Genomic DNA, 21414 nt, shown 5'->3' with positions numbered 1-21414 from the left:
CAAGCATAATTTAAAGTATGGGTCCAATAATTCTAGCATCTTAAGTCTTTGGGGATATCAGTCCAATCAGAAAACTACAAGCCATTTAGATGTTTCAAGCAGAGACAGACTGACAGTGTTGGATTGCACAGGTGCCAGAGGGTTTGGGAGGAGGGCCTGTTACCTGATTGCTCCTGAACTGCCGACTGCCAGCTGGAGGCGTGGTGGTTGCTGCCCTGAAATTCCTGCGCCTGCAGTGTGTGTGGTTGCTTGCCTGGTCCTTTCTCTGCTCCCTTTTAATTTTCCACCAGTGTTTCCCTTCGGAGCAACCTAACAGGACTCCAGCTGCCGTGTGTATGTACAGGCCTCTCAACTCTGGAACCAGGGGCAAAAAAGAGGAGACAGAATCTGGAAAAGGGTATATGGGGTCTGTTGTTACTGTTGTTGGTTCTTGTTCCTAGAGTCTCGTTTGACTTTGTGTGCCTGAATATTTTCAGGTACTGGCATTTAAAATTACTTGGAACAGTTTGAAGCCTTAAGGCTTCTCGTTTGTTTGTCAGATTACTGGGAGTTCTATGGTTCAGCCTAGTAGAAATTGATCTTAAATTATCCAGAGAACTCATTTTCTATTTTAGTAATAACTGATCACTAATGCTGTGATTGGTTCATTGATTTTAGCGGATGTCGCGCTCCTTCTTTGTGCTGGATGCTGGGGTCAGTCAGTGAAGAGGAACAAAATTGGGGGGGTGGCTACCGCATTTTGCCACGTATAATGCACACATTTTTGCCCAGATTTTTGAGGGGAAAAATAAGGATGTGCATTATACATGGGTAGTACCTGAAATACCTTGTATCTGTTCTTGTGTTTTGTAATTACTTGTTACATGAAATTTCTTGTACCATAATACATTAAAAAATAAATGCCAAAATTCCTTTATAATACAAATACATATCTAAATGTAAATGATTTAAAAATCGAATTAAAAACTTAAAATGAAAGATTTTTTTCCTGAAAGTTTGGGCCAAAAACATGGTTGCACATTATTCACGGGAGCGCATTATACATGGCAAAATACAGTGTATACCTGTGGAGGGAACAAATCTCAGTCATGTATACTGTTTGAAAGTGGCCTGTGTTTTGGATAAATGGAGTAGGGAAAGGGAAATTGGGGGGTGTGGATGGGAACATTGCAATTGTCAAGCTGTCACCGAGCTGACATTTGAATTAAGTGAGCCAGTAGGACACCAGCAGGAGAGTGGAGCCTGTGCAGAAGGGCCTGAGGAAGACCTGGAAGGAGGCTGATTGGGCTCGGGCAGACGGAGAAGGGCAGACGGAGGAGGGCCTTGCGAGGACCCTGGTTGAAAGTGAGCCGATGGAGTTAAAGTGACAAAATGATCTGGCTTCTGTTGGAAGAGAATCGCTCTGGCTGCTCTGTTGATTGGAATGTATTGTTTTTCTAATTAAGTAAAAAATTAATTGGGATTTCAGTAATAAATGATCTTTACATGCTTATTTGTTGAGCTTGTTTAAGAATCATGTAGTCTCTGGCTGGCTTAGTTGGTTGGAGCAACCTACCATACACGGAAAGGTTGCAGTCTGGGTCCCTGGTTGGGGCGCGTGGAAGATGACCTGTCGATTTTCTCCCTCCCAAGCTGCCCCTGTCCCTCTGTACCTCTCTTGCCCTATTCTTCTCTGCTTCCCTCTACATCTCTCTAAAATCAATAAACATATTCTCTGGTAAGGATTAAAAAAAATCATTAGCATCCACCATGAGCGTAGTATATCCTGTGTGGATCTTCCAGGCTGTATCGAAGTGAATAAATGGTGGTTGCCTTCTAGGATCTGAGGCAAATATGATTTTATTTATCATGTGTGCGTTTATTTATACATAGCTACTCTTACACAGTCTTATGGGTTATTTTGATGACATGTATTTAATGATCGACCCAAGAGGTTAGCATTGGAACCTTAAAATTATTCTCCATGTCACCTTACTCAAATGTCACAGTACTCAAAAGTACACTTTGGATGCTCTCAGTGTATCAAGCTAGCTAATTCAGTATAATTAGCTAATACTTCTGAGGCATAGCTCTCATTATCTTTCTCACAAAGGGGACTTTAAATGCTTACATATGTGTGGCATAGGAATATGTATATTTTAATCTTGTGGAGAACCATTTTTTACTGTTATGGTGGTTTCTCATAAAGACAGCTGCTATGAGTCTTTGTAAGTCTCCTGAAAAATGTTTGTATCTGCCACAAAGTTTTTTTATCATTCCACTTAGGTGGGATCAAAGTCCCTAGGTCAGTGTTGGGAAGAACTCCAGAGGAGGGCTGGAGGCCATCGCTGACTGTGTTCCTTAGTTATACTGCGTGCTGAGTGTTTTCATAGTTCCTAGGTATAAAGAAAACAGAAGGAGAATTAGTAGTAATTTAGTTTCTGAATAATCAGTCTAGTGCTTTAATAGAAATGAATGCGAGGAGGAGGGAATGTAGGGTTTTCCTCCCATTTCATTTATTTCCACATTTTATTTGTAAATTCAGTTAACCTAAAATGAGCCAGCCAAATATCTGAATTAGTCATCAGCTTGCAGAAAACAGAAGGGGAAATGAGCGATCCAAACAAGCCTTTGATATTGGTGTTACAGTAGTTACTCATTTGATTATCTTATTATTTTACTTTTTATTGAGGAACAAGCAGAAAAATTAGCAAACTGTAAGTATACAGCTTAGTGAATTATGTCAGTTGCCTCATACATTACTGATGGGGATGTGATGGTGTAGCTGCTGTGGAAAATAGCTTGGCGCTTGTCCAAAAGTTAAACAGTTACCATATGACCCAGTAATTCTACTCCTTGGTGTATATGCACATCCTTATATGCCCAAGAGAATTAGACATGTCTACACAAAAACATATGCAAGTGTTCATAGCAGCGTTGTGCACTATAGCCAAAAATTTGAAGCAAGCCTGATGTCCATCATTGGATGAATGGATAAACTGACTGTGGTATATCCATACAATGGGATATCATTCAGCCATAAAAAGGAATTAAGCACTGGTACATGCTGTAACATGGGTGGACCTTGAAAACAGACTGAGAAGAAGAAGCCAGTTTCAAAAGGCTATGTGACTCAGTTTGCATTAAATGTCCAAAACAGGCAAATCCATAGAGACAAAGTAGGTTAGTGGTTGTCAGGGTTGGGGACATGGTAGGGGGGAAAGGGATGGGGAGTGACTGCCAACAGGTACAAGACTATGGTGAACATGTTCTAGAAGTAGTGATGATGACAACTCTGCACAACTCTGAATATACTAAAACCCACTGAATTTACACTTTAAAATGCATGACTTTTATCATGTGTAAATTATATCTCAGCCCTGGCTGGTGTGGCTCGGTTGGTTGGAATGCCCTTCCATAATCAAAAGGCCGTGGTCCAGTTGAAAGGTTGGGGCACATACCTAGGCCCCCTGGTCGGGGCACATACAGAAGGCAGTCAATCGACTGTTTCTTCTCGCATCGTTTCTCAACCTTTCTCTTTAAAAAAAAAAAAAAGGTAATGAAAAAAATGGTCATGGGTGAGGATTAAAAAAATGTTACTCTCTCTCAGTTGTTTGTTGTTGTTGTTTTGTTTTTTCTAGAAAACCAATGTCTCCCCAGGTTAACAGAATATAGACAGTGTCCCAGAAGACCCCCGCCCCATTCCCCTCTCAATCACTGACTGCCCCATGTTATTCTTGGTAGAAAAAAATACTAGCTGTTTTTACTGCTGTTTGCTTCTCAGAAGAAGCCATTGTTTTAGATAAGGGTATGAAGCCCTGTACTCTCAGCAGTTGCCAGGCCTAGCAGGAAACTTTTTGTAAAGTACCATTTTAATCAAATGCTTCTTTGTGGTTTCATGGTGCTAGTGTGACCTACCTTTGGCAGCAATAATAGCTCCTGCCTTTCAAAGCAGGTAGCTATGTGCTCCTCGCTGGCTTTTTCCTTTTTTTATATACAAACAATACAGTTTAAAATGTTTTAAAATTTTTTGAAGTAACTTTTTAAAAAGTACCATCTTTATTGTTTAGCCCAGTTTCTTTATCAGTAGCATGGACTTTATTCACCATTAAATACTCTTATTTTATGTACCTAATCATAGCTGCCCTCCTTCTCCCCACTGCCACACTCTGGAGGTGTCATTTGGGGAAGCCAGATTAGCATTATTGGTACTTTTATTTTACATATCATTTTGTAGCTTAAATTTAAAAAGAAACTACCCCTCGACATTTTTATATGCTTTTGACTATTTTAAACCCCAAGCAAGGTTGGTGTCGATTCATTTATTTGCTTATTTTTTTGCTTTTCAGTGATGTCTTGGCATTGCCCATTTTCAAGCAGGAAGACTCCAGCCTTCCGTTGGATGATGAAACTAAAAACCCGCCCTTTCAGTATGTGATGTGCGCCGCAACGTCGCCCGCAGTGAAACTGCATGACGAAACGCTCACGTACCTGAACCAGGGTGAGTGGGGCCATCTCGTAGTCTGGTGCCAGAACTTACAAGAATACTAAATGAAAGTTTGGGCATTATAGCCTTAGTTACTGGCAGTAATTTTGAGTTAGGTTTTTTCCTTAAGTTTTATAAATTCAGTTCATAAAAGTTGTAGGAGTTTTACTGTGAGCCAACAAAGTTGTAGTTTGTGGAAACTGATTTAGATAAAGAGGGTCCATGCAACAAGATTTATTATAGGGTTGTTCAGACAAAATCCAAAGGAGAAGCAAGTAGGAAGGCTGTCAGTTATTTTTAAGTGTATGGTTTCAATGTGGAATTTGAGAATGAATCAGAGCCCAGCTCGCAAGGACGTGGGTCTCAGGCATGAGGCAAGTTTGTGCTGAAAATAGATATAAGCTGTACCAAGATAGAGTCTGTGGCTAAAATAATCGTGTCAAATTTTGTCTGCCCATATCTTGTGTATACTTTATGAGAATATTATATTTTAGTGATAGAAAATTGAGAGGGGGCAGGATTGAAAATAAAGATGAGGGGTGTAGAATTTACCACTGGGAAGTATAAGGGAGTTTTTTCAGGTACTCTTAGCAGTTTGGGCACAGGCCAGTAAAACTAACCAGTGTAAACAAAAGTACTTTGTTGTGCAGGAATTAATGTTGGGTACATATACTGAAACTGTGTTGAATTCTTTTTTTTCAAAAATGAATATTATAAAGATAGTATAGACTCATTGTAGAAAAATTGGGAGATATGTCAGAGGATAAAGCTGAAAATTGACTACAGTTGCATTCCACCCAGATAATTAACATTTAGGCATATTTCCTTGTGTGTATATCTGTTTCCAAAAAAAATGAAATTAACATCTACTCACTTAGGAGTATGTTGTGATTATTTTAAATTTTTTAAAGTATATTTTATTGATTATGCTATTACAGTTGTCTAATATCTCTCCCTTTGTCCCCCTCCATACAGCACCCCTACTCTCTCAGGCAATCCCCCCACCATTGCTCACGTCCATGGGTCATGTATATAAGTGCTTTGGCTACTCCATTTCCTTCATATACTGTACTTTACATCTTCTTGGCTATTCTGAAACTACATAGTTGTACTCTTATCCCCCACCTCTTCACCCATTCCCCCACCTCTTCACCCATTCCCCCACCTCTTCACCCATTCCCCCACACCCCCCATCCCACCTGGCAATCATCAAAACACTCTCTGTATCTGTGATTCTGTCTCTGTTCTTCTTGTTTGCTTAGTTTGTTTTTTAGATTCAGTTGTTGATAGATATGTGTTTTTTGCTGTTTTATTTTTTTATAGTTTTGATCCTCTTAAATAAGTCCCTTTAACATTTCATATAATAGTGGTTTGGTGATGATGAACTCCTTTAGTGTTTTTCTTGTCTGGGAAGTTCTTTATCTGCCCTTTGATTCTAAATGATAGCTTTGCTGGGTAGAGCAATCTTGGCTGTAGGTCTCTGCTTGTCATAACTTTGAATATGTCTTGCCAGTCCCTTCTTGCCTGCAGTTTTTCTTTTGAGAAATCAAGAGAGAGACTTACAGGAACTTCCCTGTAGGAAACCTAATTTCTTTTTTCTTGCTGCTTTTAAGATTCTCCCTTGATCTTTAACTCTTGGTATTTTAATTGTGATATGTCTTGGAGTAGGCCTCTTTGCATCCATCTTGTTTGGGACTCTGTGCTTCCTGGGCTTGCATGTCTGTTTCCTTCACCAAATTAGAGGAGTTTTCTTTCACTATTTTTTTGAACAGGTTCCCAATTTCTTGCTCTTTCTCTTCTTCTGTCACCCCTATGATGTGAATGTTGGACCTCGTGCAGTTTTCTTAGAGGCTGCTTATATTTTTCTTGTTTTTTTGGATTCTTTTTTTTTCTTCGTAATATTCTGATTGTTTTTTTGTTTGTTTTCTTTTTTGGTTTTTTGTTTGTTTGCTTTCTTTTATTTTACTTTATTTTTTTGCTTGCTTATGCTCCAAATCATTGATTTGATTCTCAGCTTCATTCACTCTACTGTTGTTTCCCTGTAAATTGTTCTTTATTTCAGTTAGTGTATCCTTCATTTCTGACTGGATCCCTTTTATGCTGTTGAGATCCTCACTGAGTTCTTTGAGCATCCTTATAAACCAGTGTTTTGAACTCTGCATCTGATAGATTCCTTATCTCCGTTTTGTTTAGCTCTTTTTCTGGAGTTTTGATCTGTGCCTTCATTTGGGCCATGTTTCTTTGTCTCCTCAATTTGGCAGCCTCCCTGCGTTTGTTTCTGTGTATTAGGTAGAGCTGCTTTCACTCCATGTATTGGTAGAATGGCCCAATGTACTGGGTGTCCTGTAGGGTCCAGTGGCATATCATCCCCTGTCACCCAAGCTTGATACTTTTTCACGTACTTGTCTCCTAGCATTTATTGCTTAGACAAAGGTCCAGAATCCAAGATTTCTCATGAATTCCCTAAAATTGTTTTCAGATTTTTAATGTATACTTTTCTAAAGAGAGGCTCTGCTCCATAGCTCTTTCTAGATTCAGGCAAGGTTTGGACGTGATTGGAATGCTGCTGAGTATCTTTCATCCTGCCTCTTTTAAACTGATAAAACACATAGGGCCAGATTTAGCAATTTTCAGTTGACCGGGCTAACTTACAAAAGGAAACATTCAGTAGTGCATATGTGGTTTTTATTTTATTTATTTTTTTTACAGAATTCTTTTCTGTAATGTGCTGTAAAGAGAATCAGGCATATATGTGTAAAATAATATTTAAGCTTGACTAATTTATCCAGGAATTCCATAAAGTCCCTTTAATATATTTTTAGTTGGAGTAATACTGCCATGGAAAGTTCTTGCAAAGTGCACCTCAGTGACACCATTTTAGTAGCATCCTGCATCATCTTTGACGGTGTGACTGTTAAGTGTTGATGTAATTTAGTGTTCACTCTTTCTGTTAGGAATCAGATTGTGGTTCAGTTTTATTGCTCATGAATCAATTTTCTTGTCATCAGGTGATCTCTTAAGCTCCACCAAAGAAAATGACTTAAAATGGCCGTGTTGCCTTAGCAAAAAAAGGTACAGTGACTTACAGGGATCAGATAGGGCACTTGAAGTTGTCACTCATCAGCACAGGTTTCGTTCCTTGTAAGCTCCTGTGTGTGGGTTTATCTACATTTGTTCTAGTAAATGGGAGGGAAATTAAGCAGTCAGTTTTCCTTCTGCATTCAGGCTCTATGTAACGATGTTTTAGTGCCATCAGCGCTGTCGGAATGTTGTAGGGCATTGGAGCACTCACGTGTGATGCTGGGAAACACCCCTGCTGCGCTGGGAGTCCTGTTAAAGTACAGCACGTACAATATGCATCGTGCGTACAATATGCATAGTACTGAACATGATAGTAAATGACTCGATGACGGATACTGGTTTGTGTATTTATTTTTTATCATTATTTTTGAGTGTACTTTTTCTACTTACTAAAAAAATGTTTGCTTTAGACCTATGTTGTGTTACCCCGGCAACAGCCTCATATATCTTGTGTTTACTGTGCCTCGTAATCACATTTTCTCTTCTGCTTGATTTAATCTCATGTTCTTCTGTTCATCATGGCCTCTAAGTGCAAGATTCACTGCTAATGGTGCCAATGAGAGGCCATGTCAAGTGATTGGCCTGGAAATGAAAATAGAGTTGATTAAGGACTGTGAAGGGAAAAATCAGTGGTGGTTATTGCTCATCAGTCAGGCGTGTCTCATTCCACCATAGCTACCATCTTGAAAAACAAAAACAAAGTGACACACTATCAAAGGATCTGCTTCTCTGAAAGCGGTGAGAGTAACAAAGAATTCTAGAAAGGTCTAAACTAGACATGGAGAGACTTACTAATGACGTGTATTGAAGACCTGGGACAAAGGTGTATCCCTCTCGGCACCATGAGGATCACGGCCAAAGCAAAACATCTGTTTGCAAGTTGAAAGAAAGGGCCAGACCTGACTGTGATGTTTAATTTACTGCTTGCTCTGGATGGTTTAAATTATATTTAAAAAAGTGTTATTTATTACATAATGTAAAAGTGTTGAGTCTACAAGTGCTGGTGCGAAGTTAGCTGAAGAATTTTTGGAAACTACATAAAGTTAATTGTGGAGGAAAATTACTTGCTAGAACAAATCATTCACTTTGGATGAAACCTTTGTATTCTGAAAATAGAAAGCCTAAAAGGACTTTCACCCATAAGGAGGTTTCAGGGGTAACAGTCTTGCTTGGAAGCAGTTCTGCAGGCCGCAGGCTGAAACCCTGTCTGAGCTGGAGAGTGAGGCCCCCGGGCCGGCAAGCCTGATGATAAGCACACACCGCCAATGCGCTGCAGGAGCAGGAAGTCACGGGTGACCCGGCTGCTTCTTTAAGGTGCCCTCCTGGCCAGCAAAATTCAAAAGTACTATTTGGAAAATAACATACCTTTCAAGGTTTTGCATACTATTGATACTACTCCCCAGACATCCTCCTTTTGGTGATCTTCATTGAATATCAAAGTCACATTTCTCCTCCCAAACACCACCTCCTTGATCCAACCACTGAATCAAGGCATTATAGCAGCTTTTAAGACTTAGTACCTGAGGAGGACCTTTTCCTGGGCTCTCACTACAACTGAGGCAGATGCTAATGGAAGGGTTGTTCCGGAAGGATTACAGCCTCTGTGACTGCATCAGGAACTTTGCTTGGGTGATGTCACCAGGGAGTGTTTGAAGGGCATCTGGAAGAAGATACTGAAGAAGTTTGTCCATGACTTCAAAGGATTTGCCAAGGATGGGGAGGTTGCGAGAATCAACAGGGCTGTGGCTGAGGTAATGACTCTCACCTGAGTGTGGATAGGGACGACATCGAGGACACCCTAGAGGTGGTTTCTGCGGAATTGATTAATGAGTTGTTGAAACTGGAACAGGAAGGCACAGCTGAAAAAGAGGCAAGAGAAAAGGAAACTGCAAGAAAAGAAACTAGAAAATTCAGAGTGAAGGGTTTAACAGGAGCTTTTGCAGACCTCAAGAAGCTCCTTTAAAAGTTTGAAAACATGGACCCCCAACTTCCTCGTTAATACAGAGGAACGTTCATGGTGCACGATCTGCTTACAAGCACATCCGTGGTGAGAAAAGACACTGAGCAAACCACCGTGGACGCATTGATGTAAAGAGTAGCGCCGCCTCAAGAGCAGCCTCGGCCAGGTCCTTCAGGAGGTGTTCCAGGAGGCCTTGTAATAGGCGGTGACAGCTCCATGCGTGTCCCTGCCCCTGAAGGCCTTCCAGTGGGACAGGATGTGGGGTAGAAGACAGTGATACTGACGACCCTGGCCCTCTGTCTTTGTTTTTTTTAGTCAGCAGACTTAGACTTGATTTTCTTTATTACTGATTAATTTTAGACCACATGAACTTGAAAAACATTTGGGTTTCTATATTTCTGCATTTGAATTAATGTTAATAATGCCATCCGGAGGTAGAAAATTATCTCACATTTACAAAACATAACACAGACATACACAACATACCCTTTAGTGAAAGGGGCAAACTGACTAGTTTATAAAAGAACAATTATTGCCCTGGAGGCATTTACAGTTTGTATCTGTTTTTGACAAGTGAAGTTCCAAATGACCTTCCCCCCTTTAAGAATAAGGACAGCCATTTTTAATACCTCAAAGAATTGGGTTGACCCTAAATGACATTATAGTTTGATCTGTTTTTCTAAATTGTTTTGAAGCTTCAAGGGCCAGCCAAATGTTTTCCATTCATTCTGCCTAATTTTATTAACAGCTTTTCCTAATTGTGTGCAAAAAAGTTAACTTAAAGGTATTAATTTAATACTGGGAGGCACTATTTCCCATGTTAATTTTGAGATCTGTAGAGTCAGAACAAACTTCTGGGAAAACCTGCCTTTATTTTCATGTCTCCAGACAAGCTGATGTAGTGAACATCCCTGTAAGACTGCTTTAAACCCTAGAAGAATTTTATTTCCCTAGGCAACTCCACGAATAGTCTTAATCACTTAAGAATACCTGAGCAAGGGCCAGTGAGAGTTGGAACCATGACACTTTCCAAAGCATGGTTCCACTTCCTGCCGTGTGTCCCCTGCCAAGGTTCCTCTCTCGGGGTGAACCCATTCCAGGGTGTCCTGCCTGCCTCCTCCCTTGGGAGCCCCTGTCGCCCTCCCCAGGATCAGCTGCACTGACACACTGGATGGCTCCTGGCACCCCCTCCACCACTCTGGGTTCAGAGGTCTGGAAAAAGGGTCCAGAACTCCCTCGAACCAGGCTGTCCAGGTCAAGGGAGCAAGTGTCCTTCCCCTCTCTGAGCTAAGGAGGGTTCCGTCTCACTTAACCGGCAAAGACTTTGTTCAGACTCTCAGGAAGCAGTCTAATTAAAAAGTCGGCTAAAAGCAGCAACCCATTCTTTTTTCCTTTTTCCTGGGTTTTCTCTATCCTGTCCACCCTAAGGATTTTCAGAGAACAGCTCAAATAAAGTCATGGCCTGCTACTCAAAGCAAAGAGACCCCAATTTCGAGAGAAACTCACCTAAGTTCATCCGGTGGGGCACAGTGGGCCCTTGTGTGTACTTAGCACCAGGTCCAGGTCTGCAGTGTGGTCCTGGGTGGGCTTTGGAATCCTGCCAATTACGCGAAATACATGGCAACGTGAGAACATCCCAACCTGCAGAGCGTTTTTCTAACAGCTTATTTGAGCCAAACTGATGACATGCTAGGGGGCAAGATCTCAAATGTGCCCTTTGTGTCTGTTAACAAAGAGTTTAAAAAGTAAAATAAAATTTAAAATTAGAAAAAAACTTACAGGGTAAGGATGTAAAGGGATTTTGTACAGCTTTACCAGTGTGTTTGTATTTTAAGCTACCTGTTATTACAAAAAGTTGAAAAGTTAAAAAAATCAAGTTTATAAAGTAACAAAGTTATAAGCTAATTTGTTATTAAAGAAAAAAGTTTTTTAAATATGTTTTGTTATTTATTTGGAGAGAGAAAGAGAGGAAAAGAAACATCAGTGTGTGGTTGTTTTTCATGTGGCCCCACTGGGGACCTGGCCCACAACCTAGGCACATGCCCTGACTGGGGATTGAACCAGCAACCCTTTGGTTCACAGCCTGCACATCATCCACTGAGCCACACCAGCCAGAGCTGAAGAAAAAAACTTTAATAATTTCTGTAGCCTAAGTGGAGAACCTGCCGTAGTGTACAGTAATTCCTAGCCCTTCACATTCACTCCCCACTCGTTCACTTGCCCAGAGCAACTTCTGGTCCTGCAAGCTCCATTCATAGTAAGTGCTCTATACAGGTACCGTTTTTTATCTTTTATACTATAATTTTACTCTGCCTCTTGTATGTTTAGGTACGTAAATACTTTACCATTGTGTTACAATTGCCTATAGTATTAAGTACAGTAGCATGCTTTACAGGTTTATAGTGTAGGGTTGTAGTAGCTATCTGTCTAGGTTTGTGTAGTACACTGATGTTCACCCAAAGAAATCACCTAATGGTGCATTTCTCAGAACTTAACCCCCTTGTTAAATGACACATGACTGCTTGAAAATGATAGTGGCTGTTAACAAAAGCATGATCATCCCTATTTTATGATGGCATTACAGCTTTAGAGGAAGTAATTTTTCCTACGGTTATCTATTGAATATGCTTTTTATAAAAATTTAAACCCAGAGTTTGCCGATTCCAAATTTCATTTTCTTAACCAATAAGCCTTGTTACTAGAATATTTCCAGAGTTTCCTGAGTTAATCGTAACATTTTAAATTTAGCATTTTTAAAAGTATTTTTTAAAGATTTTGTTTACTTTTAGAGAGAGGGGGAGGGAGAGAAACAGCAGTGTGAGAGAGGTATATCAGTTGGTTGCCTCTTGCATACCCCCAACCAAGCCCACGACCCTTTTGGTCCTTAGGTCAGCACTCAGTCCACTGACCCACACGAGGGAGGGCAAGCTTAGCATTTTAAATAGGTGATGTATATACATGCTTCAAAATTGAAAAGCTATGAGAGGGTGTACAATAAGAAGTCTTAACTCTCATGAATCCTACTTAATCTAGTCTGCTCATCTCAGGAAGGCACCGAATTAGAACCACTTTTTCTAATCATGGTTTATGACAGTGTTTGTGTAACAAAAATATTCTGTGGTTACTACTTTATTGAATTTATTCTAGTAAGTTTATTTGTTCATTTAATGAGTGAATTGCATGCTTAAGTGGGCTTGTGGTCAGTTTAATGGTCTTGTCACTAAAGGGCGAACTTTAAAAGAGAATTTCCCTCTCTAAACTGATGCCTGGCAGAAGCTGTCACACATATAGTTGCCAGTGCTTGCCCAGGATATATGCACCTCTGCTGCAAATTAGATGTCCTCATGTGCATTATTTAGATAACTTCGTTCCTTTTCATTGTTTCAACTAGTTATAGTTAATGGTAATTATCAGCTGTCTCTAGAGCCAGGCTGCCTATGCGTAGATCTCATTACACCCCTTGCTAGTCTAGGCAAGTTCCTTAATTTAATATCCCCACATAAGGTAGTTGAGAATTAAATTGAGTAATATATGTGATGCATTTAGAAGTCGGCCAGCACAGCATGAGCTTTTGCTGCTGTTACTATTAATTAATAAGTAAGTAGCTTTAATGATTCCTGGTTGAACTGGAAAACCAAGTGTTTAGACGTTAGTTGATGTGTTAGTTTCCTGTCGCAGCTGGATGAGCACTTTTTACAAATGCTAGGAGCACAACCCAGGGGCTAGATATCTGTGTAATGACTCAGAAAGTTTGCCAGGTTTGTTGGAAAATAAGATTTTAATCTTTTAAATATGTCTGTAACAGTTAGGGTTTTGAACTGTAGAAATGGCATGTTTACACGCTTAGCAACTGCTAGGCAGAGGGGTGGCTCCCCAGAGATGCCCACGTCCTAATCCCAGAACATGGGAATATCTTACTTTATGGAGCCCGGGGGGCTTTGCAGATGCAGTAACTTAAGGATGTTGAGATGGAGAGGTTATCCGGGATTATCAGAGTGGTGAGTACAGTGAAGTCACAGGATGGAAAGTGACATCAGGCGGGAGAGTCAGGAGTCAGAGTCGAACACGCCGTTTGCAGCTGGCCTAAAGATGGAAGGAGGGGCTCTCCGCCAGGGCTCGTGGGCGGCATCAAGAAGTAGAAAGAGGCAAGGAAATAGATTCTCCACTAGAGTCTCCAGAAGGAACACAGCTCTGCCAACAGCTTGATTTCTTTTTAACCCAGTAAAATCCAGTTGGACTTCAGAATTCCAAAACTGTATAGTAATAAATTTGTATAGTTTCAAGCCACTCAGTTTGTGGGCATTTGTTATGGCAGCAGTAGGAGACTAACACATCAGTCGGGCAAATGTGTGCTAACCAGGTGGAGGATCTCCAAAGTGGTGCAGGTGAACCACTGTTACGTGCGTCAGAGTTGTTTCCATGGGGCAGCCAGCGGGTACTTGAATGAGATTTCAGAGAGCGACACTGCATCCCGCAGTGCTGCCCCCAGCTTGTCTCTGAAGGCCCTGTCAAAGCTGGGTCTTGAAATGGGCACCTAGCAAGTCCTGAGCCCTTGTTTGCGTGCATGAAATGTGTGACACATGTATATCCAGATATTTGGACTGTACACATGTAATGTGTGAGGTACAGTCCATACAATGAGTGTAATTAATATGTGAGCATAAGTGCATTTGCGGAACATACGTAATGGAGTAAAAGCTGTCCTGGACTCATAAGGCTTACAGTCCTGTCAGACAGGTGAATGACTTGGGAGTTTTAGTCGCTCATGAAGGAATCATGATGCAGTTTACTTTAAAGAGCTTTGCATTGACTCACTACTTCTTCATTTTAACATGCACAATCAAATAATTTGAACTAAAAAGGACTTGAAACCTTATTACATGTAGTACCATATAGTGAGTGTTTCGTGTAACACTACATTAAAGGAACCTTAGGCAAAGTGATGCAGTCGTATAATCAGCCATCCCAAATTAGGCCACTTTCCTCTTTGGAAGAGTGTTTATCATAACATATCCTACAGTATTTATTCGGTTTCTGAGAAAAGACAGTTCATTCTTACCATTTTACTCAAGTGTTTTGAGTATTAAGTTATTCCCCTAAGAAGGTCCTGAACACTTTGTGGTGGACACTATAGAGTCGCCGGACATTTGTAGCTTCTCCACCTTCAGCGTGCATTGGAGTCACGTGGAGGGCGTGTCAGAATGCGGTTGCCAGGCCCCCTGGAGTTCCTGATTTAGCGGGGCTGCCGTGGGGTTGGCCACTTTGCATCTCGGACAAGTTCCCAGGTGATGCTGATGCTGCTAGTCTGTGGGCCGAGCCAGATTTTTTATTATTTTGAATATTCAGGCAAATATGTGAGCTTCCCCTCACCAGCACTTTTTAAAGATTTTGTTAATTTTAGAGAGGGGAAAGGAGGGGAAAAGAAAGGGAGAGAGAAACATCATTCAGTTGCCTTTTGCATGCCCCCAGTGGGCCCACAAACCAGGCGTGTTTCCTGACCCAGAATCAGCCAGTGACCTTTCACTGTATGGGATGATGCACAACCCACTGAGCCACGCCATTCAGGGTCCACCACCACCTTTTATAGACGTATTTCCTCAGAGGAAAGGGATGGCACATAGCAGGGACTGTGCATCATTATTAGGTCATAGCTTGGTCACTCCTAGTAGCTTCCCCTTAAAGCTCATTTCTCACCTCTGCCATCTGGGTAGCTATTACCGAAGAATATTCGCCATTGTATAACATCATAAAGAAAAAAGTAAACTGTATGGCCTTCATCAGTCAGGTAGAAATTGGAACAAGTGTCCCAAGTTGTATTAATGCCTTAGAGTGTCTGATTTGTACTCTTTTTTTGAACAGTGGAAGTGCAGAGATTTAAAACTTTGTGTTTTCTGCTCTGGCTGATGTAGCTCAGTGGATTGGACATAGGTTGCGAACCAGGGGATCGCCAGTTCGATTCCCAGTCGGGACACATGCTTGGGTTGCGGGCTAGATCCCCAGTGGGGGCAATGTGAGAGGCAACCACACATTGATGTTTTTCTCTCTCTTCCTCCTTCTCCTATCTCTAAAAATAAATAAATAAAATATTTAAAAACAAAATAAAAACACTTTGTTTTCCTGGTTATGTCTAAGCACCTGTCCTCTGCTCTTAGGTAGCAAGAAGAGTTGAGCTTGACTTTGTGAAGTAGAAACTACAGTCCCAACACGGAAGCACAGGAGGGTGGAGGAAACTCGGCGGGCTCTCCTGTTTAGCAGAGAGTTCGCTGGAATAGGCTGCCCTGTGTTTTACAGCTCAAGCCAGGTCTTTGATACTTTCACACCTCATGATACGAGAGAGGGTTTTGGTTTTAATCCCTGGATTTATCGCACATCAGTTTATTGCTGCTATTGGATCAGAAATACCTATTTGTTTGGAGGCCAGATTCTACTTGGAGAATCCTCTAATAATAATTTTGCAAACAGGTTTTAGGCCGTAAGCAATAAACACCTATTGATTAAATATATTGTTAAATGATAGACCTTCAAAAAAAATATAGGGTGGGCTGGGATGGGAGTAAAAGACAGAAAACTGTACTTGAACAGCAATTAAAATGAAATTGAAAAAGAAAAAGGAAATATAGTTGTGTGTCCCTTAACAATGGATGCATTCTGAGAACTGCATCATTAGGTGATTTCATCGTTATGGGAACACCGTAGAATGCACTTACACAAACCTAAAATGGTAGAGGCTACTACACACCTAGCCCATAGTTTAGCCTGCTGCTCCTAGGCTGCCAACCATTACAGCATGTTACTATGCTGAATATGGTGGGCCACTGCAGTACAGTGGTAAGAATGTGTGTATCTAAACGTAGAAAATACATGGTAAAAATACAGTGTAAAAGATAAATGATACACCTATATAGGGCACTTACCATGAATGGAGCTTGCAGGACTCGAACAGTTGCCCTGAGTGAGTCAGTGGGTGAGTGGAAAGTGAATGTGAAGGCCCGGCCGTTACTGTGATGCCCTGTGCTAGGATTTTTATGTACTGCGTCAGTAGGTAATCAGAATCTTCCAGTTCCAATACAATCTTTCAGGACGATCCTCATATGCAGTTCATTGTTGACTGAAACTTCACGATAAGGTACATACCTGTCATTTTTTATTTTATTTTACATTGTAGGAGATTTCCTTGAGTTTAGCTTTGGTTGTTGTTTTAAAGTTGTATATTAGGACATTAAAAATAAATGCTTTGAATTTAACCAAGGTAGGGGCTGTCACATCTTAGGATTCAGTCTGTGTCAGAGGTGGCTGGGGACGTGAATGTACTGCAGCTGTATTTTTGAACTCTTGTCAGTGCTTTTGCATTTCTAAGTCAGAAAAGGGAGTGAAAAAAATCAAAACATGAAACGTAAATTCAGGAGACAAAGCTAAAAATAGGATTAGCAACTAGTATACTGTATACTGAAAACCGAAGTCACACTTGACTAGAATATTGCTGTTTATGTTAATTTCGTATAGTAGAACCTTCTTTATATTTCAGTTGGAACCTAGACTGATATTTCAGGAAGCTGTATTAATATTATTATGGAAAGGATTAAATAGAAGAGGAAATTAAACCCATTAAAGTACTACTCAAGCAGTTGTATTAACATTGGAGAAAATTGTTGGTGGAGAGGAATTTCTAAATGAGTTGAGGACATAAAAGTTTCCAGTGAGGAAATCGTTTGAAGCATAAGTGTTATAGGGACTTTAAGAAAAATCCCCAGACAACTTGATTTTAGAGTAAAAATCTACAGTGCTTTAATACAGGAGGAACAGATCTTGAGATCTGCTTGTGGAAGCAGATTGAAGTTTGTATTTTGTTAGGTTGGCTAGGAAAAATACAAAAGAGGATGGGACCGTTGATTTCTTCCTTAATTTGGTTTCTTCAGTTCTGGGAGTTTTGGGTTTTTGAAGATCCCAAGACAGTCCGGGTGAGATGGGTCTCTCCTCTCCTCAGCAGCCCAGTGAAGGGCTTCCAGGACACTGCGTGCACTGTCCACCTCCCATCCTGCCAGCTGCTCTTTTTTGACTTTCTCTTTGTCCCAGAGAAGTTTACTTAGCTCCTCTTCTTTTTTCTCCACTCACTCCCTAGGTGATCCCGTTTTTAAATAGCTTTACCTGACAGTGGTACCCTGAGAAGGCCCCTATTAGTATCTCCAACCCAGCTCTCTTCCGCTTAGCTCCGTATTTGTGAATCCAACTGGATTAACAACTTGGATGTCCAAAAGGTATTCAGACTTAGTGTATTCAGTTGCGCTCTTTTAAAAAACATTTATTACTAATTTTAGAAAGAGGGAGAGAATTTGTTGTTCCACCTCTTGATGCATTCATTGGTTGCTTCCTGTATGTCCCATGACCTGACATCGACCCACGCGCACCCACAGCCGTGGCATATTGGGGTGATACTCTGACCAACTGAGCTACCTGGCCCGGGCTTAATGGCACACTTGATTTTTCTCCTCCAAATCTACTCCTTGTGCTCTTGCCTGGCTTGAGAAATTCCTTGGCTAAAAATTTTCAACTTTGCTCTTAAACTTTATATTTGATACTCCAGAAAATGTTCAGTTAGGCTCTCCCTTCAAAATGTCCCCAGAGAGTTCTGCTGCGTCCATTTCCCCTGTCCTGTTGTCCTAATACGAGTGTGACTGTTTCCCTTTAGCCTCCGCAACTTGAACTGAACGTCAGTGCTAACCTGACGGGTGAAAAATGATTTCACTGTGCTTTTAGTTTGCATTTCTCTGATGGAAGTTGATTGTCTTTTGATATGTTTAAGAACGGTTGGCATTTTTTTCTTTTGTGAACTGTGTTCATGTCATTTGCTCATTTTTTTTCTTCTAGGGGTGTTGGGCATTTGTTAGCAATTTTGTAGTGTTCTGTGTATTGGGGAGATTAGCAGTTTGTGTGTAATGCGAATTACAAATATTCCCTTTTTTGCACTTTTTTCTTTTTGTCTTGACTAATTAGAATTCTTGAGTGGAAGGATACAATATTTAACTTAAACAGGTGCAGCCAGATTGGCTTTCAGAAAAACTTTAATTAATATATCCCCATATTATGTGCTTATTTCTCTTCCATTCTTCCCCACTTGATTTTTAATTAAACATTTTTGATCTGATAATTAGCACAAACATTTTAATTTTTATTTCCTGAGTTCTTATGAGATTGAGGGTAATTTTTAATATGTAATGGTATATCTTTCAAAGATATCTTCATATGCTGTATTTTAAAAATTGTATCTTTCTGTTCTGAGTTGAGATCTATTGTTAAATATGCTACAAATTTAACATAAAAATACCTCTTGCCATAGAAGTGTTCATTTATTGTTAATCTCACAATCTGTTGAATAAATGTAAGGACTACTCCTTAGGAACGTAGTATCTGTAGTTGTTTCCATCACCAGCCTTGGAGTGATTTTGTTGTAGTTTGATGACTCTTTCTTGTATCTTGACCCTGTGCTCTAGTGCCCTTTGTGTACATCTTTTTGTAAGCCCCATTGGTGCATGGAGAATATACAGTTATGAAATTACAGTCATATCATAAAGAGCCTCAACTTCATATGGTACTAAAAGTACTCTTTTAGCCCTGGCTGGAGTGGCCTAGTGGGTTGAGGGCTGGCCTGAGAACCGAAAGGTTGCTGGTTCGATACCCAGTCCGGGCACATGCCTGGGTCGCGGGCCAGGTCCCCAGATGGGAACATGGGAGAGGCAACCGATTGATGTTCCTCTTGCACATCGATGTTTCTCTCCCCCCCTTTCTCCCTCCCTTTCATTCTTTCTATAAATAAATAAAATCTAAAAAATAAAAAAATAATAAAAGCACTTTTAATTTCTACTGATTTTCTACATAGCAATTATACTGTCATTTTTATTATTTAATAACATGATCTAGAATCATTTTTGTGGATTTGAAAGTACATTGTTAACTTTTGGTTAGCAGCTTGTTTTCCTAGTTATATAGATTGGTGTATGAATATCTATATGTGTTTTCTTAGGGGTACCAATCGAGCAGTGAGGAAATAGGAGTTGGGTTCGTTGGACACAGGGGTGGAGGCTACAGGATTAAATTTTGATCCTGGCTCAATAAAAACCTATATGCACATATGATCATAGTGTTGTTATTAATAATAGCCAAAAAGTGGAAACAGCACACATGTTCATCAGCTGATGAAGATGAGCAGAATATGGTACATTTATGCAATAAATAATATTTGGCAATAAAAAGGAATGAAGTATTAATACATCCAATAACATGCATAAACATCATGTGTAGTGAAAGAAGCCAGTCACAAAAGGCCGTACATTGTGTGATTCCATTTATATCAAGTGCCCAAAGTAGGCAAATCCCTAGAGGTGGAAGTAGATTGAGTCATGGTTACCAGGGGCTTGGGGGATGGGAGTGGTGAATAGTGACTGCTAATGGGTTTTGAGTTCTTTTGGGGGTGATGAAAACGTTCTCAAATTGATAGTGGTAATGGTTGCATAACTCTGGATACAAGAGTATACTAAAAACCAATTGTACACCTTATTTTTTTTAAGATTTTATTTCTTTTTAGAGAGAGGGGAAGGGAGGTAGAAAGAGAGGGAGAGAAACATCAGTGTGTGGTTGCCTCTCCTGAGCCCGCACTGGGGCCCTGGACCACAATCCAGGCATGCGCTCTGACTGGAAATTGAACCTGCAACCCTTTGCTTCACAGGCCTGTGCTCAATCCACTGAGCTACACCAGCCAGGGCCAGTTGTACACTTTAAAGGGTGAATTTTATGGTATGTAAATTTAGTATCTCAATAAAACTGTTAGAAAAAGTTGGTCTCAGATACTGGATGTATATATAATATAAATTTAATATGAGAGGGTAACAGGTGAAAATAAATTGACAGAAATTCTAGAGTATTCTCTAATAGCGTAGGAAGCAAAGAATGGCAGGATTTTCAGGAAAGAGAGGTAAACCTAAATTTGCTTTTCTAACAAATTAACACTGAATAATTTTATTTTGAGAAATAGTTAAAAGTTTATGTTAAACAGAGTGATGTTCTTTGCATGGATTGTTTTGATGCACGGTTTCTTTAAATAGGTCAGTCCTACGAAATTCGAATGCTGGATAATCGGAAAGTGGGCGACATGCCTGAGATCACTGGGAAGTTGGTGAAGGTAAGGTCAGTCCATTTACATTTGTAGCAGGCACTGCAGTGATTTTTAAACTGCTTTATTAAAAGAGTTTCTATTAAAAGTTTAATTTCACTTTAAAAAGTTAGGACTATTTTAAAGCTCCTGACTTTTTTGAGGTCATGTGAAAGCCCTCCAATTTGGAAAGGCACCATAGAAAAATTACTTGCAGCTATATGGGCAGAGACCTACCACCACTACAGGAACCCTAAGTTTCTCTTTAAAATAAAAGGATAATGTGAAAAAAATCTAAGTGTTACAATAAAATGTCCTCTACTTCACCTCTTAAAAGTTCTATAAATTTTTTTCTTTTCTTTTTTTTTTAAAGATTTTATTTAGCTTTTTTTTTTTTTTTTTTTTTTAGAGGGGAAGGGAAGGAGAGAGGGAGAGAAATATCAGTGTATGGTTGCCTCTGGTATGTCCCCTGCCGGGAATTGGCCTGCAACCCAGGCATGTGCCCTGACTGGGAATCCCTCTGGTTCACAGGCCCCCCACTCAATCCACTGAGCTACACCAGCCAGGGCAAATTTCTGTAAATTTGAAATCTCTGGTCATCCTACCGATGTATCTGAATGCAGGTATAGGAGGTATAGGCATTGGCCAACTAAATCATTGCTTTTAGGATATATCTTCAGAACTGGCCCCGCCCCTTCCATTGTAATATAAGGTGGTTCTTTCTAGTCTCTACCTGTTGTGCACCACAGTTTATTATAAATTCCA

At 40.2% G+C, this 21414-nt stretch overlaps 1 protein-coding gene across 4 annotated transcripts in view; it reads left to right on the top strand.

The window, feature by feature from the left end:
- UBP1 (upstream binding protein 1) overlaps positions 1-21414 on the top strand; it is a 56247-nt gene that overhangs the window by 7172 nt on the left and 27661 nt on the right. For all 4 annotated transcript variants that reach the window (XR_005070112.1, XM_037070848.1, XM_037070847.1 and 1 more), the window contains exons 2-3: positions 4329-4480; positions 20603-20679. Coding sequence is in view for 3 of the 4 variants with exons in the window: in XM_037070848.1 (XP_036926743.1) it covers positions 4329-4480; positions 20603-20679 (229 nt within the window). In the remaining variant the exon portion in view is untranslated. The remainder of the gene's footprint in view (positions 1-4328; positions 4481-20602; positions 20680-21414) is intronic.

Source organism: Sturnira hondurensis, unplaced genomic scaffold (genome assembly GCF_014824575.4).
Source record: "Sturnira hondurensis isolate 20B ecotype Veracruz unplaced genomic scaffold, ASM1482457v3 Scaffold0019006, whole genome shotgun sequence".
Lineage (NCBI taxonomy): Eukaryota > Metazoa > Chordata > Mammalia > Chiroptera > Phyllostomidae > Sturnira > Sturnira hondurensis.
This window is presented reverse-complemented; position numbering and strand designations above follow the sequence as displayed.